At 37.3% G+C, this 12,654-nt stretch overlaps 1 protein-coding gene across 1 annotated transcript in view; it reads right to left on the bottom strand.

Moving 5' to 3' along the window:
• Positions 1-89: 89 nt before the first annotated feature.
• The window catches only part of Styx (serine/threonine/tyrosine interacting protein), a 34,793-nt gene continuing 22,228 nt past the window's right edge, over positions 90-12,654 (bottom strand). Inside the window, exons 7-11 of the mRNA XM_041633975.1 lie at positions 12,534-12,573; positions 12,410-12,460; positions 8,765-8,837; positions 5,825-5,918; positions 90-3,332 (exon numbers count right to left, since the gene is read on the bottom strand). Coding sequence (XP_041489909.1) covers positions 3,259-3,332; positions 5,825-5,918; positions 8,765-8,837; positions 12,410-12,460; positions 12,534-12,573 — 332 coding nt within the window. The 3' untranslated portion in view covers positions 90-3,258. The remainder of the gene's footprint in view (positions 3,333-5,824; positions 5,919-8,764; positions 8,838-12,409; positions 12,461-12,533; positions 12,574-12,654) is intronic.

The raw sequence follows: 12,654 nt of genomic DNA, 5'->3' as shown, positions 1-12,654 counted from the left end.
GACGTTTTGAGGCCTAAAGGAGTATGAGGGAGCTTCTCAATCATTTGTTGATGTACAATAGCACAGCAGTTTTAATACAACCACCAGTCTTCACAAAATAATTTTAATACTTTGTGCCCAGGCTAGCAGCATCTTGCATCTGTGACATTCCTATACATACAGAAGCATTTTATCTGAGTACAAACGTTAAAAGCAGAGTGACGTAAGCAATTGCCTGTACAGAGGTAACTAGACACTGTATGTTATTCTTGAATCATTTTTTGCTGCATAGTAAATTGCAATTACATGTCAGTATCATGTGACTGATTGAGAAAACACTTTAAACTGTGAGGTATGGCTGCTCCCTGTGAGAGAGCTTAACATGTAAACCTGAATATTTTGAGTGATTTTTTTTGTTTTGTTTTAGCTGCCATGAATGGGAAAGACAAAGAATATCCAGCACTCAAGACTCTAGAAACTTATCTTCCTAATTAAAAAAAATAAATAAAATCCTTGAGTAAGTCTCAGCTATTTCCTATCATTTCCTTATTGGAGTGTTGTTGAATGGACAAAAATAATGTAAATACTGAAGTGAAGCTATGCTTTAGGATTATGGGTTAAACCAGTTATTTAATAAAAAAAAAATCCGTCAGGTAACTGCTCATTTACTTTACATCAAGTTGAGATCCTAATATATACATCTCAACTTCATAATTCAAGATTGCACTTAAATACTTCTAATTAATTTGAATTATAGTAATTAAACAATTAGGAACCTTAGTTTTCTTACAAAGGACATGCTTAGCATTTCTGACATTACTTCTAGACTGAGATTAAGCACAACCCCATACCCTTGCAAATGAATATTCTGCTCTACAAGTGATTCAAAGTTGGTAGCAAAGCTATCACACTTGAACATTCCTACTACAGAGTTGGTACAATAATAGACAAGAAATTAACATGAACCAGTTAAAATAAGAGAAGATACCCCACTCCAAAAGTTCAGTATCTGTCTCAAAACTTTCAAAAAGGGAAATGAGGTTTCCCTATATTTTGATAAAAATCTTAATTCTGAACCCAGATTACATATTAATGTTGAAACTGGGTGAACATTCATGTATCATTCAGTTTGTCTAGAGAATAAGACATGATTGGTTAAGTTTATCATAGCTGACTGGTACAAAACATCACTGGAAATGGAACCTAAGACAGCTACTTAGTAAATACAGGCTTCTTATGAAAGAACAAACCTCATTTGTTCACATCAACTGTGCTCAAGGTGATAGCAGTCTCTAATATCTGAGGCTGTCTCCAGTATATTGTGCTGGATAGGCACTTTATGTGAAAACATAAAAATGACTGGTTAGGAAAATGACAAATTACCAGGTATAAATGACTATCAACAACCTATTCTGTAATTCTGGCCAAACTCTTAAAGAGATAGAATATGTATTTTTATGAAACTTAAAAAAATAATTTCAAATGTCTCATTTTGAAAAATCATTTTTATGGAGATTACTTTAAGTACAATTTCTGTTCAATGAATCATAGGACTGTGAGAGATCTCTGTTGACCTTTCCAGTGATGATGTGTACACAGGAATTTTGAACACCCAATATAATCTTGACTCCTAGCCTGCCATACCAGTGACACAAGAGAACAGTGATCACAATGCTGGTTTTAGGGTGGAATGCGAAATCCAAAGAGAAATTAAGTCTAGTTAATAGTACTTCTGGTTTACATTCGGCTCCCACTGTTGTAGGACGGAGCCTTCTCTGTACTGTAACACCATAAGAATGGAGAGCAAAGAAAGAAAATAACACGCTATCTCACACCGTGCCTCACAGTACCCTGGAAATGTAGACATCATTCCCAGCAGTAAAGCACCTTGAGAGAGGACAGAGCTACAAGGAGCTGTGTCTGTGCTACCCTAAAGTCACCAAACACAAAAGGCTAAAACACTTCTCTCTTCTGCACATCACACTTAAAATAGCAAAATGGTTTTTGTAGAACAACTTTTATACAAATAGATAAAATCATGGAAAACTAAAGAGCCATAAAGTGACTTTGCAAATTATGGGGTAAATTTGAATTAATTTAAGAACAAATTAAAACAGTAATTTACAAAACCCTGAAGCCACCCACAAACTGCTTTATCCAATGAATTTTCAAAGCAGTCAAGAACCTCACAGAAGCAAGACAACATGAAAGGAAGTAAATGTCTCATATTATTCCAAATAATTTACTTTCTTCAAGCTTCACAGATTTAGTTTAATTTATGGTTTAAAAACAAAAAAAATTACAAAAAATGTTAATAGCTTTATACTACTATCTAATTTAGAGGTCATGAGGATTTAATTGGTTAATGCAAGGCACTTTTCTTTTGGGGGTTTCATATTGAAGAAGCAGTGCTACATTGGTTTGGTTTCTTAAAAGTCTACTTTGAACCATCTTGGACAAAAGTTAAAAGGGCTAAGCAACTCTGTAAAGACCAAGTCAACATTTGGCTTAAACAAACAATAAAAACAGCAGGTGGAAATATAACACTATCCTTATTTTTGAATAAATAAGACCTCTTTCATCATTACAACTTTTTTTTTCTTGTTTACAATAAGGAAGGCAATTGGAAAGGAAGTATTAATTAAATTAGTAAAGTAGGATAGTTGGCTAAAATCATGATTTAAAAATAAGGGACAAAGAAGTTAAAAAAATGGTAATTCAGTTGCTGAATTATATTAAAAAATGTGAAAGAGTTCTACATTTTGTTACTGTTTCTGTAAGAGGCTCCATCAGAAAATTTAACTGTAAAATTACTTTAAATGTAATATATATAACACAAAATGAGCTTTTAGGAAACATTAGGAAATTTGTTTGTTATAAATTATCCAAAAATTATAAACAAATCCCCCTAACTTGCATTTTGTTTAAAGTAATAACTTTATATCATACAAATAAACTTCAAGTATGAAAAGTGCATTATTGCAATAATACCTTTTTGCAAGTCCAAAATTCTTGGTTTACAATAAAACCATAAAGTGTTTTTTGTTTTGTTATTTTAAAGCAAACCCATCACCCACCAGCGCCATCTACTGAAGAAGTTCAACATCTTAAAGTGTTGCTCAACAAGTTGCAGAGAAACATGTCTGGAAGCAACATATAATTGAAAAGAAACTATTTGTGTTTTTACCACTTTACATTATCATCACTAGGATCTTCTCCTTTCTAAACAGAAATTCACACCCGTGTGACACATTCACATTTGTGTGACAGTGCTCAGAGTCAGCCGTTCTGTGCAGCTGCCACTTGCATGTTTCCAAAATCCTCCTCCTCTTCATGTGTTCTCTTCAGACTACCTGAGTGATATAAAGTGAAAACTTATATAAACTCATGTTCAGATACTACAGGGAGCCAAAATATATTCTTCCACTAAGTGATATTATACATAAGTATTACAAAAATCTCATGCTTGAATTTATAGCAAACTTTAGTAAATTCTTTTTGTTGTATCATGAAGTAAAGTTACTTTAGTAACAGTATCTTAGGTATTGCACATAATAAACATTAGTTTTAAAATAGCATGAAAAGTAAAACATTTCAAGAGTCAGTGGTACATTAAATCTGGTTACCACCAACTTTATGCTTTTTAGGCAACATTAACATGTCATAGGATACCATATCTAGTAGGTGAGTTTGTGTTTCTATGATTTTTAGATATAGTTTTTCTGTTCATAGAGCTGCTGTGTGAAGGAGAACAGTTGAAAATACTTTCTGTTAAAGCTGTGGCTTTTTATCATCCAGACCTATGGGTTAAGAGCAAGGACAGTATATGGCAGATTGAAAGTTCTGATTTATTCCCTACACCAGAGTCAATTTTACAAAAACATCCCAAAAAGAATCAGAATTCTCTACATGCCTATAGTTACATTCAGAAAAGAGTCTTATGAAGGGGAACCTGAAGGAACAGTTAAGCCAGCAGCTAGCTGTGTTCTGTGACTAACAACAGCATGGCTTTAGATTTAGAATTGTGCTAAATCATAATTTAGAATGCAAGTTCTAAACAAGTTATTCTTCTCTAGAAGATCAATAAAGATGCGAATATAGTATCAACACAGTCAAAGTGGAAAGCAACGCCTAAGGCTAAAATAGGCAAAGTAATGCATTTCTCCAGAACTCTACGCCTGGGGGTTGGAGAAGAGTGCACTTACCCTGCCTCATCTGAGGAGATGGTGTCTAAGCTATGTGTGAGACCAGGGAAGAGGAATCTTATGCATTGTAGTAAGAAAAACACCGCAGAAGAACATCCATTTAGTTTTTTGGAGTGTAGACACAAAGAGGAGCAATGAGACAAACTGAGAAGTCAGAAGGGTTTTTACTACACATTTACTACCTTGGCTGTCTGTGGCTCTGCATGAGAACCATTAGGGTTCTCTTAAACTGGCATGCTCATTTTGGATTTCCCCATCTACACTTCTATAAGAATAGTCAATGAAGTCTTTGCCAAAACAAAAACATCATTACAAATAAGAAAATAAATATACCAGGGTATACCAGGATAATCTAGCAAAAGGCTTGTGTTGCCCTAATTAGCCTTTAAAGTACTATTTAGAAGGAAGTGTGCTTTAAAGATTCTGAAAAATATTAGTGTTTAAACAGTGATTAGAGACAGGGTCAAGATTAAAGAGTCAAGGAAGCTGAGCCCAAGAAAGAACATCTGGCCTGAAAGGTGTGTTCTGGACTTGTGCTTAAATGCCAGCTCAACAAGAACAGTTAGTTACAAATGAGTAGCTAGAACTTGGAAAAGATTAAAATTTGAGAGTTTGCTTAGACTGTTAAGTAAGAAATAAGTGGATTTGAATTATTCTAAAACTAGAGGAGAGATCAAAGTAGTAGTTGGGTACAGTGGCTTTCAACTTTAATTCAATCACTTGGAAGGTAAGGGCAGTTCTCACCTATAGCATATAGGTTCAGGAGACCAGACAGGTTGTCAACTTCAGTAGCAAGCTTTTTTTTTTCTTTAAAGATTTTATTTATTTTATGTATATGAATGCTCTACCTGCATGCACACCTTGTATGCCTTTATTCCAGAAGAGGGTATTAGATTCCTCTTCTAATCACAACTATAGATGGTTGTGAGTCATCATGCAGTTGCTGGAAATCAAACTCAGGACCTCTGGAAGAGCATCCAGTGCTCTAAACCTCTGAGCCATCTCTCCTGCCCCCAGAAGCAAGCACTTTAACCTACTGGGCCATTTCACCAGCTAAGTTTCAGGTCAGCCTGTCTACATAGCCAGTTCTGGGACAGTCAGTGCTACATAGACCCAGTCTCAAAACAACCATTGCGGGGAAGGGATGTGGCTCAGCAGTTAAGAACACTGGCTACTCTTGCAGACGACCTAGGTTTGGTTCCTAGTATTTACTTGGGTGGCTTACATTCACCTATACTCAAGTTTCAGAGATCTGCTGCCACCTTCTTATCTCTTCAGAAACCAGGCATGTACATGGTGATGTACATGCAAAACACTCATACACATAAAATAAAGCTTAAAAACAACAAAAACTCAAAATAGTAGTAGTGGGAAATTGAGGTAGCTCTCATTAGCTACACTACTGAATTTGAAATATAGTTTTATATACAACTTAACAGAAAGTTAAACCAAGTGATCTTCAAATGGTTACTGTAATTGGCTATGAATTATAGTTTATGAACAGAGGTACACACTGTTTATTACTAGAAAGCTGATCCTTCTGAAATCTTATTAAAAGTTTCTAAACAACTTAGATTGCCCAGTAGTACTACTTCCCCCACCATTACCCTTCAATTTTCCAAAAAAGAAAACACCCTTACCTGTGGTACCAGAATGAACAGATAAGGATCTTTCTATCTGGAGTGGTGACATCATCTGTATTGTTAATTTTGCTAGGTAGATGGCTTCATACTCCTAATAATAAGATTTTAATTAGTTCAGATATACATTTATATTCTTAAATACCCCAAACAATGATTAGGTGGATATTTGTATTCTTAGGTTACAGCCAAAAGACTGGTACCATATTCTCACAAAAGAACGAAGGTTCACAATCCCTATCTGGTAACTGTCAGTTACTGGTAACTAGAAATTAAGTAGTACCAATAGCTCATTGCCAGACGATACATCTTCTGTCACTGGAGCATTAGCTATAATGATCTAATTCTATGTTAAACTTAGTACAAATGGTAGAGGGGCCTCAAAACAACACCCCCGAACTTAGATCCATCAGGTAACAGAGATTCATCTTTATCCCCCCACCCCTCTCAGAACCTATATCCATCAAGTAACAGGTCCTACCAAGCTATCAACACTTTCAAATAAACCTTGATCTATTTTCCTCCACTACCACTTTTGTTTAAGCCAATCTTGGTGTGGGAGAATTGTCTGTATTCTGTCAATCATGTTTCCTGATTGGCAGAAAGTATAGGCGGGGAAAACCAGAAAGGAAGTAGAAATGATGCAATGAGAACAGGAGAATTCTGGGAAGGAGGATGTTGATTCCTCCCAGTTCTGCGCAGACCACCGAGGAAGCAGGATGTGACCTGCTAGCTGAAAAAGGTACCAAGCCATATGGCAAAAATAGATCAGAATAATGGGTTACTATAAGCTACAAGAACTAATAAGTAGCCTGAGCTAATGGGCCAATCAGCTTTATAACTTATAGAGATCTCTGTGTGATTTTCTTTGGGGCTTGCCGGCTGTGGGCGGGACAGAAACCCCAACAAGCAGGCCCCATTCATGTTACACAATCTTTATTATTATTCTTGTTTGTATGTATGTGCATGTGGGGACATGCTTGCTACAGTACACACGTGGAGGATAGAGTAAAATGTGTGGAGCTGGTTCCCTTTACAGGAATTCCCGGGATCAGAATTAGGTCTTTGGCTTTACTGTCAGGTGGCAAGTGCCTTTACTCACTAAACCATCTCACTAGCTCCCAGTATTATTCTCTCTTGACTTCTTTTAATACATCCTTTAAACTGGTCTACTTCCTTTTGGCAGTTGCTTTCAATTTTCTCCAGAGTCTTCACTGGGGATATTAGCCAGAATGACCTTCTCATAAGAGAGCATTCCTCCACTAGAGTGTCAACTATGGCAGGAAGGTTTCTACCAGCATCACAACAAACCCAATAATAGCAAGCTGTGGGGGTTGGAGAGATGCTTAGTGATTAGGAGTTCTGCCTGTTCCTTCTGAGGACTGGGGGTTCAGTTCTTAACACCAATATGGTGGCTCACAACCATCTCTAACTCAGTCCCAAGGCATCCAAGGACAACAGGCACATACCAGCTACAGACACCCATGCAGACAAAATATCCATACACACACACACAAAAAAAAAGTAAAACACTGCACTGAAATGGTATCATGACTCCAAGGCCATTAAGTAATAAGATACCTTCAGCTCTACTGTAGTCGTATGAGACCACCATTGTATATGTGGCCCATTATGCATGGAAACATTCTGTGACCAATGACTGCATTACAGAAATAAGCTCGATGTTATTATTTTAAACATATTTATTCAAATATATTTAATTTCTATATACCTGTCTCTACTTCCTAAATGAGATTATAGCATATGATACTACACTTGGTTTCATCAAGATGTATTTTTTTAAAATATTTATTTATTTATCATGTACAATATTCTGTCTGGGTGTATGCCTGCAGGCCAGAAGAGGGCACCAGACACCATTATAGATGGTTGTGAGCCACCATGTGGTTGCTGGGAATTGAACTCAGGACCTTTGGAAGAGCAGACAATGCTCTTAACCTCTGAGCCATCTCTCCAGCCCCCCTTAAGATATATTATAAAAAGGACTTAACTTTACATCCGATTCTTACACAATGCTAAATTTTCATTTTATTTATCATATTATACCCTACTTTTTCAAGTATAAAAGTATACTGTAAAATGAATGTTTTTGTACAAGGCGCCAGAAAAAAAAAAAAACAGAAAAATGAGCTCATATACTTAGTATGTAGTGACTTCCTTTAATTTTGAAGTTTTCAGGGCTGTAAAACTGGGGGGAGGGGAAATCACCACATTTTCTACCTTGTATATATTTTTTATTTGCATTCAGTCATTCATTTAAATTGACTTACTGGGGAAAGAAACACATTTGATGTGTGTGAAGGTCAGGACAATTTGGTTCTTTGCTATAAAGTACCTCAACCTAGTAAGTCATCTTCCCAGTCCTTCTCTGTGTAGTCCTGGCTATTCTGGAATTTGCCCTGTAGACCAGGCTGGGTTCAAACTCACAGAGATCTGCCTGCCTCTGCCTCCCGAGAGCTGGGGTTAAAGGTGTGGGCCACCACCACCTGGCCTCTACCTTGTATTTAACCATGTACTTTTAACCCATTTTCTTGGTAACTACAACTGCAGTCCAAGTCTGCCTGAATTCATGACAATCTTCTTGCATCAAGTGTCTTGATTACAGATACGAGTCACCAAGACCAGTTTAAGAAAAAAAGGGCTGGTTGAAGAGGTATATGTTTTTAATCCTAATACTCAGAAGGCAGAGGCAAGCAGATCTCTGTAAGTTTGAGGCTAGTCTACCTTACATAGAGGGTTCCAGGTCAGCCAGGGCTACGTAATAGAAAATATTTCAGAAAACCCAAACCAAAAGAACATTTCAATAAAGATGCAAACTGGAATCATCAATTTAGTCAAATTATAGTAATATCAAGCATTTACAAAATGAATTCCATACCCAAGATACAGGTCATTTTAATCCTTAAAGAGAGTTATTACCTGGAGTTGGTGGACAAATCCAGCATTAGGATTAATACAAAATCTCCTTTCTTGGACATAAGCAAATGCATCTCTGAAAACAGAAATAAAATTAATATAAGGGAAGTATTTCATGAAAGAAAAATTTTAATCATTAAGAATTTATTTGAAATTTCTCCTAAGGCTGAGGATAGAGCCTTGTAGGATCTTAGCTATGCAAGGCCCTGGGGTTCAGTCCCCAGTACAGCAGAAAAAAACTACAACATTAAAAACCACCTAAAATTTTTGCCAAAGTAGGAAATCATATTCATACAGTTTAATAATATAGAGAAATAGTAAGTTGTAGTGGATAGAAGATGGGTCAACTAAATTCACGGTTCCCAGGCTTACCACCTATCACAGGGAACTTGCACCACTTTTCTCGCTGGTAAAATAGATAATATAATGCTAATTTTGGGGGACTACAATGAAGGTGAGAGAAGTGTAGAGCACTTTGTGCATGTAGCATACCTGTCACATGTTCAAATATTAAATGAGTCATTAACTGTCTTGTAATAAAACTTCATGTGACATCTAGTAGTAGCACAATGGAATCAAGAGATGATGAATAGGGGCTGGAGAGATGGCTCAGTGGTTAAGAGCATTGCCTGCTCTTCCAAAGGTCCTGAGTTCAATTCCCGGCAACCACATGGTGGCTCACAGCCATCTGTAATGGGGTCTGGTGCCCTCTTCTGGCCTGCAGGGATACGCACAGACAGAATATTGTATACATAATAAATAAATAAAATATATAAAAAAAAGATGATGAATATTACTGACAAGATTCCAAATAAAAAGAATATCAAATGTAGTCTATTGATGTATGTTAAATATTTTTTCAAGTACTTGTATGATGTGGGAAGTCCTATATGTGTTGCTTTTATTGGTTAATGAATAAAGAAGCAGCTTTAACCTGTGATAGGGCAGAATAGATGTAGGCAGGAAAACTAAACTGAATGCTGGGAGAAAGAAGACAGAGTCAGGGAGAAGCTTCCCTGGAGCCAGCTGAAACTTTGCCAGTAGGCCACCGCCTTGTGGTGATGCACAGATTAATGAAGATGGGTTAGTTTACAATATAAGAGCTAGCTAGAAATACGCTTAAGCTATTGGTCAAACAGAATTGCAAATAATACAGTTTCTGTGTGATTATTTTGGGTCTGAGCAACCAAGAATAAATCAACAGCCTCCCATCTACACTTGTATTCAAATATTTAAAAACTGTATCAATCAATTACTTTTGACACACGTGTATACAAGCCCCCCAACCCTCTTATCACCTGCCCATCCCTATCAACCCACCCCCATTCCCCTCTGGGGCTTTGGACCCTGCCTCTTCAGTCCCTAATCCTTTCAGGGATTAATCACTTTTGGTGTTGTGACCCTGTTGTGTAACAGTTTCCTCCAAGGAAACTGCTAAAGCAAACAATTCAATAGCTTCAGGAAGTCCCTGAAACTGACCAGATTGACAAGCCCCTAGCTCCAAAGAGTAAAGAACACTCAGAGATACTCTCAGACAAGCTAAGCTGCCTTGAAGAAGCTGAAAACCACTAAATTGCCTGAAAGGTTTACACACAAGAACTAAGTCACATGTAAAGTATATTCTCCAACCTGTACAGTGTGCTCCAGTTTTCCAGCTTTTGTGAGCTGTCACCCAGGCTGGGGTATATTGTCATGTGTAAGCAAGTCCATAAAAGGCCGCCAGCTAAAAGAGTGAGTAACACTAACAACAAGGTAGAGAGCCATTGCAGTCCTCTGCTGTGTTTGTGCTAGGAGCTACAATCAGATCTCCAACGATCACCCAAGAGAGCAATATTGCTTCCTGTCTGTGCTTATAGTACCTCAGATCACACCCTAATGGGTTAGTATTCAAAAGGCTATTGGCTGAAATGCCCCTTAATCTCTGAACACTCTTAATTTTTTCAAGGTAAACACTTTGGGAACCAAGGGACACTCAGCTAAGAGCTAAGAGCATCAAAGGGATGCCGCGGACTGCCACTAGCTCCCAAGATCCAAGTATGAGCTTTTTAACTGCAGCAACTTTTAATATACGCTACTGGTGCTGGAATTACTGCGGTTGCTGGCAGCAGATTTGCCTTCCAATAAATCCTTGTTAAAGGACTTAACGTGAACTCATTCTAATTACAGGGCCTCAAAAGAGTCCTGTGTATAGAACCACGGTCCTATTCCATTATTTCTAGTTGCCATATCCATACCAAGCCACATGGCTTGGTACCTTTTCTCAGTAAGGCATTCTCATCTTGTTTCCTCTGTCTTTGGCTGACAACTGCGTCTCTGCCTTTCCTCTTCCTAGAATTCTCCTAGTCTGTAAGTCTCACCTATACTTCTACCTGTCTACTGGCCAATCAGTGTTTTATTAAATCAATATGAGTGACAAATCTTTACAGTGTACAAGAACATTAGTTCACAGAAGGGTAGGCTTGGCGACGCAGCTATCTGATTTATTTTTCTTCTTTAAATATCTCCTCACCCATTTTTCTGTTAAGTAACCCCAATAAAATTCAGTGGTTCACCAAGCTGGGTTGTGGTAATATCCATACTTTGACTTGTCATGGGCTCCATACCTGAGGTAAGTAGATGTGTATATTGCATCTGCACAGGAAAAGTCTTGTCATACAACAGACCAATTTAGTGTGTGATTCTGAGTTGGAACTATATATCAGAGCCTGGTAGGGTCATCGATGGGTATATAACTAAAAGCACCGTTTTCCATGCTCCTTAAATCTATCAGAGGCAACTACTTAAAAAAAAATGTGTATGAGAGCTTTGTTTGCATCATCTATATGTGTGTGGAGCCTGCAGGAGGCAGAAAAAATTGTTCAATCCCCTGAAATTGTTAACAGACAGCTAAATGCCACCTGGGTACTGAACCAGGTCTTTAGCCATTTCTCTGGTCTAAATAAGGAAATACTTTTCCGTTTGGAAGTGATATAGACTTAGTAACAAGGACAGGACAAGATTTCCAGCTTTTTTTTCATAAGAAAGGTAATACTCCAAACCAGCTTGGTTTATAAAGGGGTGGTACAGACAATTTCTAATTAATTTTTCATTCATTGCTTAATAAAAGAGTGTGACTTAAGTTTCTTTTCTTAGACACAGTCTTTTTTTTTTTTTTTTTTTTTTTTTTTTGGTTTTTCGAGACAGGGTTTCTCTGTGGTTTTGGAGCCTGTCCTGGAACTAGCTCTTGTAGACCAGGGTGGTCTCGAACTCACAGAGATCCGCCTGCCTCTGCCTCCCGAGTGCTGGGATTAAAGGCGTGCGCCACCACCGCTGGGCCTTAGACACAGTCTTGATCTGTAGCCTTGGTTGTGCAGTCCAGGCTTTGGCTTGAATCTGCAGTAATCCTTTTACTTTAGTCTGCTGAGTATTTTGATTACTAGCATATTCTATCCCACCTAGTATTACATCAATTGAAATAAACACCAAAATTTGTACCAAGAGTTTTTAAACTGAGACAAACCAATTCTCAACAAGTTTTCCAGTTTTGTCTAATCAATTATGACTGTATATTTTTTCAAAAAGGAATATTTAGCTGTATATTCCCAACTATTTCTATTAAGTCCATTTAGGTGAGGTGAAGTACTACTAGGTTTGAGTATGCTCACTTACCTGTACTTCATCCCGAATGTCTCCATGATGTATGCAATAACGAAGGCAGCACTGAAGACAGAGAAACAATTAGAAAACAACTCATAACTAAACACAAGAGACCCAAGATTATCTACCTTCATACCTTCTGGAGATTCCTGCATTCCCATGGACAAGAACTTTTCCTGAAAAAGTTTAAAAAGCAGAGTTCAGACATATACCAAAGCTACATCAGGCTGCAGTGAGTCTTCCTTAAATATTTTATA

This window comes from Microtus oregoni, unplaced genomic scaffold (genome assembly GCF_018167655.1).
Source record: "Microtus oregoni isolate MIOR12 unplaced genomic scaffold, Mior012 000045F_ref0000178, whole genome shotgun sequence".
Taxonomy (NCBI): Eukaryota; Metazoa; Chordata; class Mammalia; order Rodentia; family Cricetidae; genus Microtus; species Microtus oregoni.
This window is presented reverse-complemented; position numbering and strand designations above follow the sequence as displayed.